A 24,850-nucleotide genomic window follows, 5' to 3' on the forward strand; every position below is an offset into this window, starting at 1 on the left:
TACTCTTAAATAATACGATGGTAATTTTAAATGTTCTTCATTTACGCATGCGTGAGATGATGTAATTGAACTTGCCGCAAACAAAAGTAAACTTTATAACTAAGATGAAAAGCCAAACGGCTATTTTTTTCTGGCGAGGTTGATAAGTTAAGGGGATAAAAATCCCTTATTGTTTTTCAGCCAGTAAGCGAAACTAAGATCGAAAACTACGATCTGAATGTTTCATGCCGAAGAATTGTCGGCGTATCGTAAGCGTAAGTGACCACTTGGTAGTGCCACACCACGGCAACTCGTTGCAAAGGTGGAGCAAGATCCCTCACTATTCTTGATATTTTCTCATAATGTAAAAACACACAGCTCTTAGGAGATGTAGTACTGTTTTACATTATGAGGAGAGGTCACTACCCAGACCGGTTTCAACCTTTTTTGAGGTCTCATCAGTGAGTAGCTAGATCTAGAATATCAGAGTGGCTCATGCCAACGATAGGTTGTAAACCTATAGTATGTTAGTACCATGATGAAGGTAAGGTCATTTTATTTGTTTTTTTACGTAATTTGGAAATTCTGCTCTGGAGACCAAACATGGAATTTTTTTAAGATACTTTAGTCTCCAATAGGCGGGGTTATGGTCTCACACTCTATGATAAAATTCATCTACCACCCAAAGACATTAATGAGCATTCAAATCTATTGTGGGATTCGAAACTACATACTGCTAAAACTGAATACTAATTCATATTTATTTATTCATTCATTTAAAACAATAATAATAAACTAATTACACGTGACGTAATCAACATATATTTAAGCAAAATAACTCTATTTTCAAATAATGTCATCGTATTACTATAAAAATAGCTTTGACGTCATGGACCACACTTTAAGAAACGCTGAACACTAAACTATGTTGGCCTGCAATACTACAAATCACAGAAGAATGCATTATCTCGCGTACTGTGGTGATGGTGGGGGGGGGTCAATTACAATAAAATTTAAACATAAACAGCAAATTAAAAACGGAAAAGTCAATCGTCACGGATTTAATTCCCCAGGAAATGACTTTGAGAACAAGAGTTGCTGCATTTCCTTATCATAATTTGTCTGACAGACTTCGTTTTAATAAAGTATAAAAGCATTCCGATAACATCGCTAACCTGACATTGTGAAAATGGTCCAACCAGACATAGTTTTCTGTTATCAGAGAGGCTTTCTTGTCTACTTGAAACTAGTTACTGCAGATACAAACAGCTCCATCGATTTGCCTTTAATAAGGTTTTATTTTAACCGTACACTTCTGGCGTAAAAGCTGATGCTACTTCAAGAATGGTCAACAAAATTAGTAGATAATTTACAATACCAATTGCACAGCAACAAAGTAGTTGGAAATACAAGAAGTATCCTCCACTGCCTGTTGTTTCAAAGTCGACCACCGAGAAAGTGACCCGCCGAAGGCCAATCGAAAATCGATACACCTGTTACTTGTGTGTGTGCGGTACAAATAGTCATTTATTGATTTCTGACTTCCAGACTGATTCCTAAAACAGTGATAAAAATAGTAACAAAGTTATCTGGATCGTCGTGATGGGTTGTCCCTCCCCCTCCCACGTAATTAAAGTGCAGCGAGTTAGTGTGGGAGAGCCTGTGGATTCAACTAGTTCATCTCGTCGATGGTTTTATCTGTTATTGCTGAAAATCCTTTATAGATTTCGAAACTGTTGATTCAAGAAATTTCTTAATTCAATTGGGCTTATCTTTTTAATGCTATGTAATTCTTCAGCCTACGTTTTGTGGTTGTCTTCTAAAAGACTGAAGATGATTTGTTAATAATAAGAGTCTGCTTGCGTTTATAGAAATTAGTGAAAGTATACGCCAAAGTGGGGGAATGTTTGGGTGAAATATTACAATAAGAAGTAAAAGAAAAGATGACCACTGCAACTCCGGAGGGTAGTCTCAGAGCGGTAGTGAAACTAAGGAATGAAGACAGAGAAAAGTAAAATAAAAGGAATGCAATATAAAACCAATGATGCACAACTAAGATAAATGTATTCTAACGCGTAATAATTCTATCACGACCCTTTCATAATCTCCTGGTGATAATTACACTGGCCAACAAAAAAATTTATTTTTTCTGCTGATTATGATCTGACACTTGTTTTTTACTAATTTGAGTGCGCTGATTTCAAATATCAAACCCATTTTTCTCTATCACGTCAGGTTTTTCCTCTATGGCATTTTCTTTTTGCTAATTTGTAAGTTTTTGATAGATTTAAGGAGGCAGTACTATTTAGAGGATCAAAAAAATCGATTTTTTAATATTATTTTCTGAAAGTATGTACTTTTAAAAATCTGTTCCTAACTTTTTATCAAGAAATTCGAAAAATTCCCGAAGATATAGCCTATTATTCAAAGCGGTGCGCAGATCAGAATTGGAGTGCTCACCGCTCTCGCTTGTTAGTAAACGAATAAATGCGTAAGAACCTGCAACGGCACCTACTGGCGCTTTAAATGCGAGAGAGGCCGATAACCGACCAAATACAGGTGATGAAAAGTAGGCGATGACAACTGCCTAAAACAAATGAATGCTATATGCGTCATAGCGGACAAAGAATGATCGAAATCAGTCAATCGTTAATCGATCGTGAAAGTATGATGAGCGCTTATAACGTTTCAATAAAGTCTGTTTTTTTTTTGTCTTGTTAATTGCATGTTAGTCGGCAGTGAAGAAAATACATCATGTCTACTACTCGAAATTGTGTCAATCGTGTAGATTCCTTCTGCTATATTTGTGGCAGCTTTACTGTTCCCAGTCAAAGGACAAATATCACTGATTTCGTTAAGATAGTGTACTTTGCATATTTTGACGTAAAAAGTGCAGATCAGGACAAGTCATGGGCTCCAAATAAAGTGTGTAAGTCATGTGTAGAAAATTTACGACAGTGGAGCAAGGGAAAACGCCAAAAATTAGGTTTTGGCATTCCAATGATTTGGCGTGAACCGAAAAATCACGTAGATGATTGCTATTTTTGTTTAGTTCAGATTTCTGGTTATAATAAGAAGAATAAGAAAAAAATTGTGTATCCAAATCTCGACTCAGCAATTCGGCCAGTTGCTCATTCCAATGAAATAGCCGTGCCAATTTATAAAGGACCTTTACCAACAAGCGAGAGCGTTGAGCGCTTCGATTCTGATCTGCGCACCGCTTTGAATAATAGGCTATATCTTCGGAATTTTTCGAATTTCTTGATAAAAAGTTAGGAACAGATTTTTAAAAGTACATACTTTCTGAAAATAATATTAAAAAATCGATTTTTTTGATCCTCTAAATAGTACTGCCTCCTTAAAACTATCAAAAACTTACAAATTAGCAAAACGAAAATGCCATAGAGGAAAAACCTGACGTGATAAAGAAAAATGGGTTTGATATTTAAAATCAGTGCACTCAAATTAGTAAAAAACAAGTCTCATATAAAAGTCAGCAAAAATAGTGTTGGCCAGTGTTATCATTACGAGGTACGATGCATAACACTTAGCAAAGGAACATTCTTACTATATCGAGGATGTGTTTCAGGATAAACAGTAAAACTGATACTTGTAGCTACATTTCACAGTGTTTACTAGAACGATTATTTGTGTGATACACAAAAATTGACTACAACGTTATGCCAAGTAGACCAATCCCCAGTGTTCAGCTTGTGCAAGGTAGAAAAGGTTAACACACTGTTCCCAGTTTAACAACAAATTAACAACAAATTGAGCATGAATGGATGTGACGTGATTCATCAATCATTTATGTACATCGACATAATAAAATAGAGACAAATTCCCTTCGCAGTTTTTCGTGGAGGCAGCAATTCCGCTATCCGTTGTACCAAGAACACAGAGAAGTGAGGGAATTCGACTTTCTACGAAATGGAATACCGCCGATTACAGTTCGATACGAAAGAATTTACTTGGAACAATAGTTGAAGATTACCTCTTCGATGAACAAGCCGATTACAGAAACAGAAATCCTCTACTTGCAAGTGATGTTTAAGAGCCCGCTTTTAAAAGCTTTAGGCGACTGCTTCAAACAAGCACAGTTTCAAACGCTGCAGGAATTTACTAAAATAAATTGGGAGAAAGAAGAAAATTACTACAGAAATTAACTCCAAAATGCAAAAATACTGCTAAAGCAGGAAATGATAGCTCGTGTAGTTCACAAAGATACGATCATTAATTCTTCCAATACATAAAACGATAACAACAAATAAAGACTCCAGTTAAGAAAAAAGAACTTGAGAAGATAAACTTAATAATTATTTCATTATAGTTCATCGAAAACCAAGCAAGAATGCTAACATTGCATTGGTACGTCCATTGCTAAACAAATTCCAAGTTTCAGTTATTTTCAATGAGAGGAAACCTTGAGATGCTTAGACCCAACACAATTAGAGAAAATGTGAACATTGGATGTCATATATATTTATTGACTCTTTTGTTTAGAGCCATTTCGCAAATTGCTTACTCACCTATTAGATTAGTTTGTCCATTCATCCATATTCACCATCCTGATCCTGGCAAATTTGTGGAGACAGCCAAATTTTTTTGAGCAAGCTGAACATATGATAAATGTATATTGCGATAACTCGACTCTGATTGGATGGAATATAATCCAGTTAGCATTTAGGGGCGTATACAAGAAATGGCCGTGTGATTCAATTTTGGTTTCACTTGAATCATTTTATTAGCAAAATATGATCAAATTCAAAATCAGTTAACGTCTTTTACTCCCTTATAGGGAGTAGGAGAGGTCGTTTTAGCCTTATCTAACTTTTGAAGCCTGAGTGGGCAGTTCAATCTCCACTGGTAGCCAATTAGAGATATCTTGCCCAAGGCTATCCCTAATTTAAGTGGCACACAGTGAAGAGACAACCAACAAGTGCCGCCATCTCGTAGTCCCTAACCCTAACACAATATTTTTAATGTCTGAAATAGTGTATGTTTTACGATGATTTTCTTGAGTTTATGGGACGAAAAACCGTAGTTTCTGCGGCATGCACATTACATATATTTTATTAACAACAAACCATCTATGTACAATATGAATAGGAATAAAGAGCCTGTGTAGCTCAGTGGATGTGGCGTTTGCACACCACGGTGCTTGGCCGCACGAAGGAAGACTTGGTTTCGAGTCTAGTCGGCGACTAAAGGAAATTTTTCTAAGCCTTTTTTCGACCGGTTCCCGAGTTAGTCGATCTCTGGCACGGGCAAGCGGGTTTTTCGTCCTGTAAACTCAAGAAAATCGACCGTAGAACCCACATTATTTCAGACATTAAATATATTGTGTTAGGGTTAGGGACCACGAGATGGCGGCACATTTGAGCCGTTTCTCTTCACTGTGTACCGCTTAATTAGTGATAGCTTCTGGTCATCTATCTCTGATTGGTACCAGTGGAGATTGAACTGCCCACTCAGTCTCCAAAAGTTAGATAGGGCTAAATGGCCTGGCTTACCCCCGTATACGGGAATAAAAAGGCGTTAGCTGATTTTTTTTTTTATAAATATATATACATCAATTTACAATTATATACATTTTGTACATAGTACGCTCATTTTAATTGGCATTTTTTTTGACATTCTTTATAGTTTCTTTTTCACATTGTGTCTATTATCTGTGTTCATACAATCTTTTTTAACATGATAATCTGCTCAGTGCCTTGCCTTTCCTAAAGTCCTTATACGTCATTTGAGCATTTTTTTTCTTCAATGTGTCATGCATTGATATCATTCTATCTTAATAACTTATATTAACATTTAAATTACTATTTCATACATCCTATTTTTCATATATTTACGATTATATACATGCTGTACAATAGTATTCTCATTCTAATTGGCAATTTTCTTTGACATTTCTTTATGGTTTCACATTGTGTATATTATCTGTGTTTATACAGTCTTTTTTTTTTTTGCATGATAAACTGCTCAGTGCTTTCTGTTTCTTATAGTCCTTATGCTTCATCTGAGCTTTTGATTTTTTTTTTTAATTTAGTGTGTCATACATTCTATCATTCTATCTGAATTATTGTTGTCATTTTATCTTAAGCACTCATATTAACATATTGATTACTATTTCTTAAATCCTATTTGTTTCTATATGTAGTTACATATAACTGTTTGCTGGTAGTATATTACGTCTTCCTTCTTGGGTTTGTGCTATATATATATATTTTTTTTTGTCGTGTTAGGAAACACTTCTTAAATAATTTCTTCTCTAATAAACCTAATGTAATGTTTGTTTTTAAAATATAAAGGTTTGGTTCATACATTATGAACTTATGGTAGAACTTTAGGTGCTATTTACATATATCATATTTAAACAAATACATATAATTACTTTACATATCATACATCATTAAAATGTGATCAAGCTCTTCCATTATATATATTGTCATTGACATTTTTGAAACATAAAACTAACCTACAATCTCCATAATTGACCATTCTTATACATAAGGCTACAACCAATTATAGTATAAAGCAATTAATATACAGGTGGTTACACAGCTTAATGAGAAAATATATTATATGTGTTTCTTTTGCTTATGTATATTTATGTTATTTCTTCGTGTTCTACAAGAAGTTTTGTATGGTTCTATTTTAAGTTTTGTATTTATGGTGGGTCTTTTATTTCTATGATCTGCAGTTGTTCTTCGAATTCTGAGATGAGACCCATTTGTCGCCATTAGTGTTTGGTTATTTTGTTTCTGTTTATGGTATCTGTGATTGTGTCTTTTAATAAGTTGTTTATTTTCCTGAGTATGTCTGATCCTATTTCCTTTCCGTAAATTTTGTCGCATCTGTATGTACATATCGAGTACATGGTTGTTATGATGATGATTGCTTTAGTTGTGTTAATGGTACCTTCGTTTAACCAGAATAATGTTTGTTCTGTTATGGGTTCTTTGTGTTTTATGAGTGTTTGAATGGTGTTCTATATTAGGGAGGTGTGTGGGCAAAACATCATTAAGTGATAAAGTGTTTCTGGTTGGGGACAAAACTGACATGTGGCGGGGCCTTGAAGCGGGATCCTTTTCGCTGTGCACCATATTTTTGTGGGCAAACAAGCATGTGTACTTTGTAGTAGAAGGTTTTTAATTTGGGGTTTATGGGCAGACTGAAAGCTTTTTTAAGTGCGTTTGATAGTCTTAATATGCCTCTTTCAATCTCCGGTGTTGTGGTGAGGGTATAACTGTGCGCGTGAATTTGATGTGTGCAGCTTTAGGTCTCATCTTCAAAAATTCGTTTATTCCTATGTATTTATTAATAAAGTTGTAACCTTCCGCGATCTCGTGGAACATTTTTGGTGTTTTACCACTCGAATGCGGAAGGGAACATATTACTTTGTCGGGCATTATCTTCTGCATATAGTATAGTATATATGCGCTCCACGCTTTTTCCTCTGTGTAAGCTCTCTCCATGATTTTCGCTCTCGCGCTTAGAGTTTTTAGATGGACGTTTATTAAGCCGAGTCCTCCAGCCTCAATGTCGTGGAATATTGTGGATCTTCTGATGGGCTCGTATCGGGATCCCCCAGATGAATTTTGCACACTCTCTGTGTATTCTGTCTACTTCTTTACCATTGTAGTTGATGTTGCTTATGAGGTACCATATCTTTGAGAGTATGTATTGATTGCAAATTTTAGCTTTACTTCGTAGTGATACTTGTCTATGATACTTGTTAATCATCTGTGTAATCTTATTGGTTATTTTTATATGTGCAAGCTCCCATTGTGTGTTCTGTTGGATTTGTTCCCCTATGATGATCAGAAGTGGTAAGTGATCGTTTTTATGCCGTTCGGCATGGGTGGCCTGTTTGCCCACCTGCCGACGAACATTGCATGGCATTTTTGCAAGTTAACTTTAAGTGTTGACGCTGTTTCAAATTTTTTAAATATGTTGTAAGCGAGTGTGAAGGACTCGGAAGTGGTTACGGTTAGTGTCACATCGTCGGATTAAGCGAGCACTTTTGTTTTTCCTTCACCTCCTATGTGAGTGCCCACTATGCCAGGATGTTTTGATATTTCTTGTAAAACCGGTTCTAAGGCGAGGCCAAAGAGAATCATGGAGAGGCTGTCTCCCTATCTGACCGAGCATTTAAGTTTGACCGGTGCAGACAGTTTTTTGTTTATGATCAGGCGTGACTCTGCTGTGGTGTAGATATTTGAGATCAGATTTTGAAATTTTTCTCAAACCCTGCGGCTTTGATGACTTCATTTAAGTACTGATGATTTACTGAGTCAAAGGCCTTTTCAATGTCAAGACCTACCAGTAGGCATGGCTGTTGTGTTGCCTGGTAGGGCTCGTATATACATCGAATTTGTAGGATAGTATCCTCTATTTTTCGGCCTTTTATTCCGCAGGTTTGGGATTTGGATATGATCTTGTGTATGTGTCTCTGCACTCTTTCAGAAATAATTTTAGTTAAAATTTTTTGGTCCGTATTGAGGAGTCTGATTCCTCTCCATTGTGTCTCTTCGTTGTTTGTTGTGTTTTTCTTTTTTGGTATTAATGCTATGTAGCGGAGGTTGAAATATCCTGGGATGCTCTCCGAATTGTGTATTTCGGACAGCATTTTTACAAATAGTGCCTCAAACAGCGGGTAGTAGGCTTTGTAAAATTCTGCAGTGAGGCCGTCGGGTCCTGGGGATTTGTGTAATGATAGGGATTTTATAATTTTCTTGCATTCTGATGGCGTGATTGGTGAGTCTATGTTTTCAGCTTCTTAGTCTGTGAGTCTTGGTAGTTGTTTCAAGAAGTGTTGTGTTTCTGTTTCGTCATATTCTTTTTCAGAGAATGTATTTGTGTACTGTGAGTGGAAGAATCAAAGGAGGTTTGCATCTCCTTCGATTTCTTTCCCCTCGTGTGTTATTTTATCAAATGTTTTTTTTTGTTTTTTTTTTGTTCTTCAAAGAGCCACGCAGCTTTGGTTCTTCCTTCATCTTATTCCATTGTTTTGATTCTAGCGCGAACCCAGGCCCCTTCAGCCTCTTTTGTTTCAATTTGTGTTAGTTTCGCTTTGTATGCTTAAATTGCTATTTTTTTTTTTCTGGGAGTGTTCTGTCTGTGTTGTATCTCTGTATTAGTTCTTTGATTATGTTTAGTTTTTCTTTGTTTGTGTTGTATTTTTTTTTTTGTTTCCCTATCTTTATGGCGGCTTTTTTTACTTGCATTTTGAATGTTCCATTGCATTTGTTATTTTTTTTTTATATCATCTAGTATTTGTTTAATTTCCGATGTAAATTGTTCTGTGTTAATAATGCTGTTATTTAGTTTCCATAGCAGGGAATTTCTGTTTGTGTATGTGTTGCTGTCTAAGGTCTCACGGGACAGTTTGGCCTTGACCAAATGGTGGTCACTAAAAGTTAGTGGTGCGTGGCAAACTTCCTTTACAGTGAACTTTAGATGCTGGCATATGTATATTCTGTCTAGCTGCGAGGCATTGGTGGGATTTATGTATATTCCCTCCGTGTAGGATATAGTATGCGAAATGTGTCCTTTATAAGACATCGCTGGATTATGTGTCTGAAGTTATTATTTTTTTTTTTGAAATGTTTTTAATTTCCCTGTCTAATTTGTCATTTTCTATGAAGTTCATATCCCTGGCGGCTATGATATTTTTTATGTTTACCATTTTATTTTCAAGTATATCCCAGAAATGTATTTTGTAGTTGTGTTCAGTTTGGGCCGTATACCGTATATGTTGATTAACGATACTATTTGGTCTCCCCAGGCTATTTCAACCTCGAGCGCTCTGTGTTCTATTATGGCACTGTGTGATATTATTTGTATGTTGCTTCTTTTTCTGATGAGTGTTGATAAACCTGCAATCCCATTACCTTGTGCTGGTTCGTCAACGATGTAGTAATGAGACTGCAGGCTTCTGTGAAATTTTCTTTCTGTTTCTGAGTCTGTATGTAGTCTTGTGTCTTGTAGCATTACAATGTCTGTGTGGTTCTGATGTATCGTGTTTCTTAATAATTTCTGTGACTGCTTGCTGTTTAACCTATTGCAATTAATGCTCACTATATTGATTGGTTTCTTCATATTTTTTCATTTTCTTGATTACCAGATCTTTCCTCTCTGAGGTTTTACTTTATCTCTTTTTCCTTTTACGCTAGGCGTAAATTTCATTTTGTTCCTTCTCACTGGGGTGAATGCATTTGGGCTTTTTTTGTCCCCCTCCCTCCCCAGATTTTCCGAACTTGTAGGCTGCTTTTCATCATTCTTCTTGACATGTTCTTTTTTTTTTCTGCAATGTCCTCTCTACAGTTTTGTTTCTGAGAGGATATGCAAGGTGGTTCCTCTTCTTGCATTTTATCTTCATCCTTTTCGGCATTTTTCTTATCTTCTGCGATGTCCTCTCTATCTTCTTCAGAGGTTGCACAGGGTGTTCCCTCTTCTTGCAGCTTGCTTGATTTTGGTGGTACTTTTTTTTTGCTATTTTCGGAGATATTTTCCTCGTTTACTTCTAAGCAGGCGCTATTTTCTTGAACATCGTCTGCTTTTTCCAGCTCATTTTGTATGTTTGGCTGGTCCACGGCCGTTCGTTTTGCTATCATAGAAGCGTATGTCTGCCCAGGACAATCTTTCATGTTATGGCCAATTCGATTACACTGCTCACATTTCGGTGCATTGCATTCTTTTCTTAAATGGCCAATCTTTCTGCACCGAAAGCATGCAGGGGGACGTCCTGAGATGATGACTAATGTCGACATTTTTTGTACCATTATAACATAAGGTATTTCTTCTGTTTTGGTCCCTTCATTTAGAGTGATGGTTAGCTTTTTTTTATTAGAAAGGACATGTGCCCACTCTTTGTCCCTGGTGTTACTGGTTACGTGTTCAATGCACTCGATTTTTCCGAATTTCTCAAAGTGCATTGACACAAGTCTGTTTGGGATTTGGGGGGGGGGGTAACCAGTGTATGATAATATCAATTTTACGATTTTTGGCAGTGGGTATAATTTTACATTTTAGTTTACAGACATCTAGTTCTTTAAGATTTACAAATGACTCTTTTACTGTAACTAGTAACACAAATATAATTAAATTTGAGGACACCGAGGTGCTAAACATCGGAGCCTCTTACCTTGGTTTTGAGGCTTTCAATTATGTCTTCCTCGGTGTATGGGGCGCCATTTGGCTCGCACTGTAGTATGCAGGCTTTAGTCCAATCTAGCTCTTCAGGTAGGTTTATAGATGACAAGATATCCACGTTGGTTTCCATGGAAGGGCTTGTAGGTTTTTCCAATGAAGTTTTCTTCTGACCGTTTATTTGGCCGGACTTCTCATTAGCAGCGGCCATACCATATACCGTATAATTACTGGATGTACCCGCGACATTAGGCATCTTTCCGGGAAGGAAGCGATTAGCGATCGCGAGGCATTAGCATATATAATCGGCTTACGCCGCACCCACTTACTATAGAAAGCACTAAACACTCAAAACGCGGAGCTGCACTAAACACGTCTGCTCTGGTCAGATTCCAAGCAACTTCTCAGAACAACACCACTGAGTACACTGGCTTAAAGATATATATTCAAAAAACATTAATAATTTTACATTTAAAGAATAGAGATTAACGTATTAAAATTTAGGATATCTATTAACATTTGTTGAATCGCTTAGTTTTGGATTTAATATGCCAATGTGTAGGTAAATTTAGCCAAAACACAATTTTATGTATTGAATACAAAATCCATAAAGAGAGAAAGTTTTTCTACAGTTTTTCAAGAATGATTTGGTAATGGCAAGAGAGTTTATGACAAAATGTAAGAGGATAATACCCACTTCTGAAAACGACATGTGAAAATTATATACCTATTTTTCTTTTACCAGATTTTCATATTAGAGAAATTATTATTTAAAGACAAATTTGTGAAATTTCCAGAAAACAACGTTTTCCAAGAACCAGTTTGGATTTACACAAAAGGTTAGAATACAAAGACGCTTTGCTGAAGAAGAACTCCCAAACGCAGTTTATACAGGGTGTCCCAAAATTCACGCAAGATTTAAATTTAGCGCCATTTGTGCGGTAAAGTGTTGCCAACGAGAAAAAAAAAGACAGCGGGACAGCTGACAGTTCAGGGTTATTAAAAATGGAGCGCTACACGAAAGAACAACGCATTTTCATGGATTATGGAAAAACAACAAGTGGATGCTTATTTTTCGAACAAAATCATCTTCAGCGATGAGGCTCATTTTCATCTTGATGGCTTCGTTAATCGACAAAATTGTCGCATTTGGGGTTCAGAAAATCCACGAGTGATTGTTGAGAAACAAATGCATCCACAACGTGTCACTGTTTGGTGCGGATTTTGGGCTGGAGGCATCATCGGTCCATTCTTCTTCGAAAATGCGGCTGGTAAGGCAATAACAGTTAATGGTGCTCGCTATCGCGGCATGATAATCCAGTTTTTTGTGCCTAAATTGCAAGATATGGATGTGGATGACATGTGGTTTCAACAAGACGGTGCCACATGCCATATAGCCCGAGAAACAATTCAATTACTGCATGAGTCATTTCCTGGTCTTGTAATTTCCCGTTTTGGTGATCAGAATTGGCCACCCAGATCATGTGACTTAACGCCGTTGGACTTTTTTCTTTGGGTTTTATGAAGTCTAAGGTATATGCCAACAAGCGCACGACCACCCACGCCTTGAAGGAGGAAATTGAGCGCTGCATCAACGAAATTCAGCCACATTTATGCAAAACGGTCATGGAAAATTTCGACAAAAGAGTGCGTATGTGCCAGCAAAGCCGTGGAGGCCATTTACCCAATATGCTATTCCATGCATAACCCTATACTGTATACTTTATGAATCAATAAGAAATTACAATTTTTAATTAAAAACCTGTGTTTTCTATCAAAATTACTTCTTGCGTGAATTTTGAGACACCCTGCATATCTTGCTAAATCACCTCAATTAAGAGTAACAGATTTTCTAAGTTTTCAGAAAGCTTTCAAACAGGGCTAAAATTTTTAGTAATAAACAAGAAATTGAAAATTACACGTTACTGGCTTGATATAAAATCTGTTTAACCATCTGATGGGCGATGACGCGTTTATCCTTGTTTGGATCATAAACATTAAAAATATCTCCAACAGTTACTTTCCTTCCAGTTAGTTACTTAGTTCATTGTTCTGACCAGTTCTGTTTGTTAGTTGTAAGATGATTAAAAAGTCCTAACACACATAATTCAGAATAATTTTTCAAGTAGTGCTTTAAACTAAAATTTAATTAATAAATGAACGTATCTTTTCTGCATAGAAATTACAACGGAAAGTTAACTTTCTTCCTTAATTCGTCATCGCTGATGATAACGTGCAAATAGAACTTATCCAATCATAAACGCTTACGTATAAAAAGTTTTAAATTTAAGGTGGTTTACTTAACGATTCATCTGTGAAGCGTTCTGATTCCTCATGTCCTCTGATGAACCAATTGAGTTAGCAAACACAAAAACCCAGAAATAAGAAAAAGAAAAAAAAAAGCCTATTCTACAACTCAGGAATGAAACACCAATCAGTAAAGGAATTATTATTGTGCATCTTTAGACATATTTTTGCTCAATATCATAATTTATAGCCTGTGTAGCTCACTGGATGCGGCGTTTGCACACCACGGCGCTTGGCCGCACAAAGGAAGATTTGGTTTCGAGTCTAGTCGGCGACTAGAGGAAATTTTTCTAAGCCTTTTTTTCTACCGGTTCCCGAGTTAGTCGATCTCTGGCACGGGCAAGCGGGTTTTTCCTCCCGGAAACTCTGTTTTTTCGTCCCGTAAACTCAAGAAAATCGACCGTAGAACCCACATTATTTCAGACATTAAATATATTGTGTTAGGGTTAGGGACCACGAGATGGCGGCACATTGGAGCAGTCTCTCTTCACTGTGTACCGCTTAATTAGTGATAGCCTTGGGCCATCTATCTCTGATTGGTACCAGTGGAGATTGAACTGCCCCACTCAGTCCCCAAAAGTTAGATAGGGCTAAATGGCTTCGCCTACTCCCCGTATACGGGAATAAAAAGGCGTTAGCTGATTTTTTTTATATCATAATTTAATACAAAAATATCTAACAGCAATTACATATGTAAAAGAGTTAATATTTTATTTATTTATTTTTATTTTTTCATATTTAGAAATAGTTCCAAAACGAAAGGTGAAGTTTCCTGGGCCAACATATAACTTTACTGTGATCTTCGACGATAAGAATCTGGTCAATAACAACAAAAGTAAGGTACGTATTTTGTCCTATTTTATAGTAAAGAATTCTTTGTTTAAATTATAACATGTTTTTTGACATCTGAGTTTGGAAGGTGACTTTTATATTAGAAATATGTACCGGTTCATTAAGCAGACCATTTTTTTTTTGTTTTTTAAATAGGTTGGATTTGAAGTTGTTGTGCACAATTACTCATCAGATGTTCCGTTCGATCCTTGTCCAGGTACAATGGAAATTGTGTTAGACAGGAGAGCTGCACTTCATTCACATGTAAGTATGTATTCTTTACTCTTATACTTCCAAGTATCGCCACAAATATTGACGTTCGCATGTATTAATTAAAAAAATATTATGATTGTGGTCAGTATCCTTCAACGTATAAGAAAACTACAGAAAGAGAGGAAGGAACCAATTCACTTTTTTTCAATCTGAATATGCAAAAGATGCAGAAGATGAATATGCAAATATGCAAAAGATGCAAACGATTATCTCCGCTGAGATTACGAAGTTGTTATGACTATGATGCAACCGAACGTATTATATATATATACTCGCAGTATAGCCTAAGTCATATATAATTTATGTAAATTAAGTGTGTTCGCAAGATAGTTTGTCTATTTTGCAGGGAACAAAGTTCCTACTACTTCCGTATGTGCTCAGTCATCACGGTTTTGTTTAATTAAAAAAGCTCTCGGCAATTAAGTTATAAAAGAAATGATAAAGCCGTTTTAATATTTGTTTCCATGGTAACTGTAACAATGGATAAGAAATAGATTCATATCTCAATAGAAAAGACTATAAAATTATAACGTATTTTATACGATTTTAATCATTTACCTAATTACATAAGTGCAAAGGTGTGTGCGTTCTGTATGCGTATATTGTAGTGATATCTTTTTGTCTTTTTCTTATAGGTCACTAAACCTTTGATAGCTACTTCGAGTAAGGATGTGTCATTCGAACTTATCCCAGAGACGACTCCAACTCAAAAGGAACACATCTTTAACATTACATCATCCACGGGAATTGTGTACGTCTCAGATGATGAAAGTTTATATGGTTCAGATGCGTCATCTTTCAGACTGAACGTCACGTGGACCACAGGCCCAAAACAAGGTTTCTGCTTGATAAATGTGGATATCATTAAGGCAGGTGAGGATGATAATAAACATCCTACTTGATGAAGTAATTCGAGATTATTTATTTTTGATATATAACACTAGTTGATTAGGTATTAGAATATGCCTAATGTTTACTTTTTTTTTTTGATAGGATCGCCTCCCCAGCAGTGTGGTAAGTAACCTTATAACTTTCATGATTATCTGAAAGAGTGAGTAATAGCTTTTTTAAGAGGACTGTTTTTTGTTATTTTTAAGCATTTTATCAAAGAAACTGTAATTACTGATGTAAACGGAGTAGTCTCTCATTTTGTAAATCTCACATCTAACGAAGACCTGAGAGCCTGTGTAGCTCAGTGGATGTGGCGTTTGCACACCACGGCGCTTGACCGCATGAAAGAAGACTTCTTGGTTTCGAATCTAGTCGGCGACTAGAATAAATTTTTCTGTCTTTTTTCGACCGGTTCCCGAGTTAGTCGATCTCTGGCACGGGCAAGCGGGATTTTTCTACCGGAAACTCTGGTTTTTCGTCCCGTAAAATCAAGAAAATCGACCGTAGAACCCACATTATTTCAGACATTAAATATATTGTGTTAGGGTTAGGGACCAAGAGATGTCGGCACATTGGAGCAGTCTCTCTTCACTGTGTACCGCTTAATTAGTGATAGCCTTGGGCCATCTATTTCTGATTGGGTACCAGTGGAGATTGAACTCCCCACTCAGTCTCCAAAAGTTAGATAGGGCTAAAACGGCCTCGCCTACTCCATATACGGGATTAAAAAGGCGTTAGCTGATTTTGTTTTAGAATGAAGACCTGTAATGGAATACAACAAGTGAGGATTACACGTGGTACTATTTGATCATCACGCATATATACGTGGTTATTACTACACGGAAATGTAAATTTGTTGAAAAAATATTCATCCATTAGTGGGCTAGTTGCAGATAACAGGAAGCAAATCCTGAAGGTATAGCGCGACCGACCCGGGAACGAGGAGTCAATCTAAGGGCGGCCTCAGCCACCTACAAGTTAATCAAAATCCCATATTTTTAGACCTATGAACTTCCTTAAGTAAGCTTGATCCAGATTTCCCCCAATTAGTAAGGCCACGCGTACATAATTCTGCGCACCTCAGTCCATTTGTTGGGAATCTATTTCCCTCTATTTTTTTTTATGTAACTCCCACACACACGGAACGTTTTCTGTAAACCTATAGTACATTCATACTATGGCTGGACTAAAGATATTTTTTCTATTTATTTTTCAGATAGTTCGGAAACCCTTCTCTAGAGACCCAACATGGAACTTTTCCAAGTCACTTCAAGCTTCCAATAAGCCGTGGTCTCACACCGGACGTTGAAATTCATCTCCCACCTAAATAAAATCACAAACAACCATGCCCACAGAGGGATTCGAACCCACATCCTGTTGGTTGGATCAGGTATGCTAACCACTCTGCGCTGGATATTCGCAACTCATCTTATCTGCTTTGAAGAATAAAAAATTCGAGATGCTGGAAAGTAAATCTCATTCACCGAATGAGACAAACTCACCTTCAACTACATTTCGTTTAATAGAAATGTTCCCCACATGAACGACGAGATTTGAACCTAGGTCTTTAACTAAAGGCCACGTGTCATTTTTTTTTTTTTTGTCGACTTCGCGACCGAGTTTATTTGGAATAAACTGTTTTTATAGAAATCGCATAATAACAGTATTAAAACGTCTTCTACAGCAGTATCGAAGGCTTTTATTTACATTGAAAAGAAAAAAAAAAGGCACGTGCAGCATTCTGTGAATGCTGTTCTACGAATGGGCGATTTATTCTCATCACTGGGAAATTAAAAATGAGACCACAGCAAAAAAAAAAAAAGAGTAATGCAGCGGCGTGAATGCCTTTATTTATCCTTACTATTACGTCTACACGAACAAGGAGATAAACAAATAGATAAAAGGAGTCATTTCTACAACGCAGATAACAGAGAAGAATAAAGAGAATGAATTGCCAGCGTGCCATTCTAGTTGAATGACGGACTGCTTGGAAAATCACACACACACACACACACACACACACACACACACACACACACACACACACACACACACACACACACACACACACACACACACACACACACACACACACACACACACACACACACACACACACACACACACACACACACACACACACACACACACACACACACACACAGAGAGAGAGAGAGAGAGAGAGAGAGGTGATAATTATTTAGTCATGTTACTTTCTGTTGAACGAAAGTTGAATCTTTGGGGACTTTGAGAAGTATTCCAGTATTCCATACTAGATTGCAGTAGAGATCCGCAGAGGAGAGACAGTCCTTCGGATAGAAAATAGCGTCTTGATAAGAAAACACGTCTTTTGGATGCAAAGGCAACTATAGCAAACAAACAGGGAAATCTATTTTGGATATTATGATGTAGGGATCAGGAAAGGGACTGAAGTAACTATTTAGTAACGAAGTTAACAGAAACTTGTAGTTCTTCCGAGATAAAAATTAATAATAAAAACAGTTATAAAGTAGTTTGCATTGCTCTATCTTTCCTTGTAACTTATTTGGCGAACGGTTGAAAGCCAGTGGTACGCAAATACCCTTCCCAGAGGCTTCAACTATTCTCTCTCGATTTAGGATTCTAAAAAAAACAAAACAAACAAAAAAGAGACAATGAAAATTTTGTTTTAAAATATTCAACATTACATATGATTTTTATCTCTATGAAAACGTTATAAAATTCTGCCAAAGCTGTCTTTAAAAGTTCTCAGATCTCCATAGAAGTAATTTTATCATTTCTAGATGATATGTGCGCCTCTTTTGGTGAAGAATGGAAGTGCAATTCTTCTTGTGGAAGAGGGACTCTTCATGGATCTTGTGTATGGCGAGAGGGAACGAACGACAAAATCCTAGGTTCCAAATATTCCACGTGCGTCTCTGATAGCCGTTTCTGTTCAGATGGAGTATGCGATGAATTGGAAAAATTGGACAAAATGCTTTGTCCTCAGGACTGTGCAAGTAAGTGCTAACTTCATTACACCAGAATATTATGTAAAAATATTTTTTCTATTTTTTCATATCAATTTCGATTTGGGATTACTCGGTTAATAATAATCTTTATTTAAGTAATCTTTATTTATTCTTTGATGTCTTTCAATTTTTTGTACCTCGGTTTCTGTTCTCACTCACTAAGTTAAAAAAAAAAAACTGACAATCGAAAACGTAATCCTCACTTTTATTTAAAAAGTACAGAATTTCTAAGGTCAAGGCACCCAACTTATAATCATCAAAATTAGTACGCTTCGAAGCATAATGAACAGATTCGTAAATTATACAAACTGATATCTGTTTACGAGATTTTCCTACTGAGATCTGTATTCTTAATTAAATATGTATTCTTAATTAAATTTTACGGGGAGAGCTTCGTTAAGTAAAATAAAAGGATTGATATTGATTTCGAAAATATAATTTTATAATAGAAGCCTAATACGTATCCGTAACAAGCCACAATAGGCCTAAGATGAAAATATAGTTCTCGGCCTCGACCATAGATGGTAACAGTGTCGGCAAGATTTTTTTTATTTCTAAATTGGTACATCTGTCAAAAGCATGTAAAATTGCAAGCCATTCTATCAAGTAGTTTGTTTTATACAGCTGTCTGAAGCAAAAGTGATGTCTGTATCCCTTGAAATGGATAAAATTAAGTATCGTACGGTTAAAAAATTCTTTGTAAAAGAAGGTTTAACTCCGAACGAAATTCATTCCAAGTTCATAAAAGTTTATGGGCACTCTTCTCCATCGTTTTAGAAAATTAAGAAATGGGCTGCTGAGTTTAAACGTGGTCGTACCAGCCTTGAAGATGATCATGTGCACGATATGGTATTGGATGACCGGCGAGTCAAAGTGCATGAAATTGCTGAAACTATAGGCATTTCAAAAGAATGTGTAGGATATATTTTGCATGAAGAATTGCATATGAAAAAAATTTTCCATATGGAATGAAAAGATTTGATCTTCTCTGAGCAATCAAAAGCATTTTGATCTGCTGACAGCAGATCAAAAACGAATTTGCATGAAAATCTCTGAACGATGCTTGGACGTTTTAGCAAGAATAAAACTGATTTTGTGCGTCGATTTATTACTATGGATGAGACTTGGATTCACCATTACACACCAGAATTCAAACAGCAGTCAAAACAGTGGACAGAAACTGGTTGTTCAGGCCAAAGAAGGCAAAGTCCTTTCCATCACCAGGAAAGGTCATGGCATCGGTGTCTTGGGGATGCTAAAGGCATTTTGTTTATTAATTAAATAACCGGGAAATATTATTCCGATCTTTTAACCAGACTAGAAAAAAATTCGCGATAAAAGACTCGGTTTGCAGAAGAAAAAAATCATCTTTCATCAGGACAATGCACCTGCCCACAAAGGTGTTTAGGCAATGGGTAAATTAAGGGATCTGTACTATGAACTGTTGGAACATCCACCCTATTCCCCAGATTTGGCTCCCTCTGACTTCTATCTCTTCTCAAAACTAAAACTCTTTCTCGCTGATCAGCGTTTTTCTTCGAATCAAGAGGTGATTGCAGTTGTAGAGGGATATTTTTGCAGATCTTACTGAGAACCACTACAGGGACGGGATAATGGCGCTGGAGCATCGCTGGAATAAATGTATTAGTCTTAAGGGAGATTATGTTGAAAAATAAAAATAAAAATAATTTTGAAATTACAAATTGTTTTTTCATTGTTAGGCCGAGTACCTTTCAGACCCCTCGTATATCCAGTCTAATACGTTGCACTTCAAGGAATAATATACAGATGCAATTTTGTCTTTGCGACCAATCACAATACATCATGTGAATGTTTGATTTTTTATAAATCTCAATTGTTTCTTGAAAAAATTTCAAATCGTTCCTAAATACGACTTTTCAGATGGAACCCCTAGAATGTGCTCAGCGGCAATTGTTTCTTCGGTTTTAAACTAACTTCTAAATTTAAGGACTTCATCAATCATTATTTTCTTAACGCATTTCTACAATTTGGTAAAATCTCAGGATTTCATATGAATTTTAAAGATATCTTAAATCTATGCTTTCTCACCCAAACATTTTAAGAAATAATACAGACAAAGGTTTGTTAGATAAGATAAGGGTCGCTCTTCGTGCTACAAATAATACTCAATATTTCTTTCTAACAAATCCCCTATTTAGGGCTTGGGGGACGACCAGTGAAATATATTACAGTTATCTATTAATAATTGGAAAAATGGCATTCTAGTTAAATATTTATGTCTGGTGAACAGTATGTATAAAAATACACTCTAATGGAACAGTAAACACTTCATTGATAACCTTGCAATACTTTCCTATTGCTTCAATAGACAGATTTATAAGGCATGGATTAAATCTAAAGAGCCTGTGTAGCTCAGTGGATGTGGCGTTTGCACACCACCGCGCTAGGCCGCACGAAGGAAGTCTTGGTTTCGAGTCTAGTCGGCGACTAGAGGAAATTTTTCTAAGCCTTTTTTCGACCGGTTCCCGAGTTAGTCGATCTCTGGCACTGGCAAGCAGGTTTTTCCTCCCGGAAACTCGGGTTTTTCGTCCTGTAAATTCAAGAAAATCGACCGTAGAACCCACATTATTTCAGACATTAAATATATTGTGTTAGGGTTAGAGACCACGAGATGGCGGCACATTTGAGCCGTCTCTCTTCACTGCGTACCGCTTAATTAGTGATAGCCTTGGGCCATCTGTCTCTGATTGGGTACCAGTGGAGATTGAACTGCCCACTCAGTCTCCAAAAGTTAGATAGGGCTAAATGGCCTCGCCTACCCCCGTATATACGGGAATAAAAAGGCGTTAGCTGATTTTTTTTTTTTTTTTGGATTAAATCTGTTTTGTTACTAATTGAAACATACTTTACTACTCCATTTGTGTGACAAAATGGTTTAATTAGCATGTACTTTCATATTTTGAGTTTCATATTATAAGCATGTACTTGTGATTTGTTACTACTTATTCCTATAGCAACGAGTCATCCTCTCGAACACAGTAGGTCGATCAACTCATGGTGCTTCGTTGTACCGGCTGCTGCTACAAGTCTGGTGTTCCTGTAGCAACTAGAATATTTCATTCTGTTTTTGTTTTCATCTCCCCTCCTCATTGATTTGCTATCATTCTTTTCCACTCGACAATTTTAAATGCCTTTTTTATACCGTCTTTAAATCTTTGTTCTCTTACTTAGTTTGTTCAACACTTTCGAATAATTTCTCTTAATATATTAATTCTTATGTGTTCAGAGAATTATTTAAGAATATCTTCATATAATTCGTCAGATTATCGGGAAAAAAATTAAAGTAATTTTGACCATGATTTCGTAAAATGAGCTCACTAAAGCACCTTCCATCTCAAGGATTGTGTAGAGTTTTTGTCCAATGAAAACAATGCGCTGTAGGGAATCTTAAAATATACTTTTAGAATAAAAAATAATAAAAATAAATTTAAAATACGCTATGTCAAATTTACATTATATAATTTATAATATAAGAAAAACTCGCTCATGTATATATTATAGAACGCGAAAAATTATTAAGGCATTAGCATGCTTTACATCGATAAAAATTCTTGAAATTAATTTCAAAAAGCTTATTGATATTAATAAAATTTCAATTTATTAATATCAATAAGCTTCCCCTTACCAACTAATCTCATCAAAACTTTAAATTATGTATAAACACAATGTTGCTTATTGCTCACAACCTCAAGATTTTTTTTATTGTTTCCATTCCCTAGAGGAAGTTACAGGGCAAGGAATTCAAGACTTAGGCAAGAGAGGAATTCAGCAGGCTGCTGGTGTATGCATATGTGAGAGACCGTACACTTGCACTTGTGTTAATGACTATCCACCGGCAAACCGTACTAATGAACCCGAATCGCGATCTCAGCATAAGAATTCTAACAGGGGTTCCAGGAGCCAAAAAAAATTCGCAACGAAATTAGATGTCCAGGAAGTAGCATGGACCGATCCTCCAGGTGGAATTACCGATTATTTCGCAACCGGTGAGTTCATTTTTGAATCCGATTTGTATGTTGAGAGTTAAATTCTTTACAATGACAAATATAGTTTCAAATACGGTATTTAATTTTCAACTTTAACTTACCTTTAGTTTTGGACGAATGATTGAAATGAATGAATTTATTCACGTTATGTTACTGTAAATTATTTAAATGCCTTTCTTTAATTCTTTTACTGTTTTAAGGAATTGCATCCCCTGGCTCCCATTTCGTCACGGCTATTAGTGTGACAGTGGTATGTGCGGTTGTGGCTGTTGGTCTTTTTGTGCTTCTTCGTCGGCTCAGAATTCACCGCAAAGATCGAGATTCACATAAATATGTTGGAAACCGAATGCCTCTTGCTTCTGTTGCATCTGACTACGTAGACGATCGTTCCACTTACTTACTGGATACTTCGACTTTCGGAGAAGAATCCTTACAGAAAACTATGCTGGTGAGTATTTTATTTCCAATCCACATATAATATATACATATATATATATATATACACACACACATATATATATACATTACACGTGACTTTCTAATTTCGAGGTGTGCCTTACAATGTCACTTATTTTAATTAAATAAATTGGCTTCAAGATTAATAAATACATTTCGTCCATATAGACGCCATTCTCGCCATTAAAATCGAGGCTTGTTAGTAGCTCACGTCGGAGATTAATGTTCATTGTGGGCACCCTCTTTTCACTCAACCACGGCAACGAAGGTCAAAGGGGTGTTTGAAATGACATGACAGATTTCGTAATTGCTTTATTTGTCTTCGAAAGCGAAATGTCTATAAAATTTACTGTGGTGTTTTTTTTCCTACATGGAAATCAGCGCTGATGCCAGCTAGCGGTGTGTTCAATGCGTGTTGTATTTCATGTACATGCGCACTCGTTTTTATTTGTATGCAAGACGGATTCGTAGATGTATACATGTAAAGTTCTCCGCGTATTTCGTAATATTGATTTGCAGGAAAACAAATGGCTCCAAAGTGTTTTATTGATGCGATTTCGCTCCCTTGTTTTACATCTGCGCATCACAATCAAGCTTTTAATAGTACTAACGAATATTCTGTTATTTCGAGTCCAATTCCATGCTTGTTGTTCACTTCGCTTATTGTTATAATACGTCAGCTGTTACAAAACGACACCGATCGGAGACTATTCTCACAGAAGAGCACACCTGCGGTTCAAATTTCCGCTTTCTGTGATGTCAGTCTTCGATTCCTGAAATAATGATGCATCATACTATTTTGCGATGTTCTTGTTAATCAGCCTATTCTAAAATAGGGGATACGCTTTGTACTATAGATTTTACCTGAAATTCAAGATAACGGAGTTCTACTTTTTAAGTTACAAATAGTCCTATAGTCAAAATAACGTACTGCCAAGCATGTCCTGTCACAGGTTATTGCTTTTATGCATGTGGCTTTTTTTTTTTTTTATCTCGCACAATATAATTCATTCATGAAGATATAATTTAACAAACTGATCACACATTTTAGCAGTTATTTTTGAATAAGTAACATATACAATTATACTGTATCCGGTACTGAAAATGTTTTAAGTAATACTGTTTAAATTTAGGATAACAGCGAATGGGAATTTCCACGAGAGAACCTCATTTTTGAAGAGACCCTCGGAGAAGGAGAATTTGGGAAAGTAATCAGAGCCAAAGCTTTTGGTATAGCAGGGAACGAAGGCTACTCTACAGTCGCTGTTAAGATGCTGAAAGGTAGGTTGGTGTCGTTAAATTAATAATTAAAGTGCCACTAACATATTCAATCTCAGAACACATATTTTACACGGAGTTAATTTTATCATCCTTCATGGTTAGAATGCACGCATCGCATCTCTGTGAATGAAAATTTTATCAGAACCCGGAACGTACACTGATATTTGCTGTGAATAGTTGTGGAGTGTTAATCTAAGTTGCGAGTGTTCATACGATTTTTGAGAGCGGGTTTAGCGTAAACATATTCTTCAAAATACAGAATCTTCTAATGATACGCATAACGTTTTACAAATTTCTCTACAAATAACAGGAGGATTGCTTTCATTGATGGAAGGAATTTTCTCAGCTGCAAGATTATTATTCAAATTGTCAAATCAATTAAGGTTATGAGTAGGATGATTATACGTCCCAGTTTAGGCTTGTTGTCCTGACGTAGCGTCCTGTTTATTTTTTTTCCCTCGCCGTAACCTAACTAACATTTCGTTTTAAAGACAGCATGCAGAGCGTTAGCTGATAAAACGATGCGCGCTCGACCAGCTAACTCCTTTAAGTAAGGATGGTGGGAGAAGTATACTGCCATGTCGGCCACTTCGTTTAGCAGCCAGTTGCTATCTCTTACAAGTGCGCCTCGTTTCG

At 36.3% G+C, this 24,850-nt stretch overlaps 1 protein-coding gene across 1 annotated transcript in view; it reads left to right on the forward strand.

Annotated features, from left to right (window-relative positions):
- LOC150096344 (proto-oncogene tyrosine-protein kinase receptor Ret-like) overlaps positions 1 to 24,850 on the forward strand; it is a 72,989-nt gene that overhangs the window by 20,231 nt on the left and 27,908 nt on the right. Inside the window, exons 6-13 of the mRNA XM_090409036.1 lie at positions 14,186 to 14,283; positions 14,431 to 14,538; positions 15,183 to 15,420; positions 15,541 to 15,561; positions 18,222 to 18,437; positions 22,211 to 22,477; positions 22,678 to 22,925; positions 24,067 to 24,214. Of these exons, the coding sequence (XP_090265162.1) occupies positions 14,186 to 14,283; positions 14,431 to 14,538; positions 15,183 to 15,420; positions 15,541 to 15,561; positions 18,222 to 18,437; positions 22,211 to 22,477; positions 22,678 to 22,925; positions 24,067 to 24,214 (1,344 nt within the window). The remainder of the gene's footprint in view (positions 1 to 14,185; positions 14,284 to 14,430; positions 14,539 to 15,182; positions 15,421 to 15,540; positions 15,562 to 18,221; positions 18,438 to 22,210; positions 22,478 to 22,677; positions 22,926 to 24,066; positions 24,215 to 24,850) is intronic.

This window comes from Typopeltis vanoorti, chromosome 19 (genome assembly GCF_054136105.1).
Source record: "Typopeltis vanoorti isolate ZY-2024b chromosome 19, IOZ_Tvanoo_1.0, whole genome shotgun sequence".
Classification (NCBI taxonomy): Eukaryota; Metazoa; Arthropoda; class Arachnida; order Uropygi; family Thelyphonidae; genus Typopeltis; species Typopeltis vanoorti.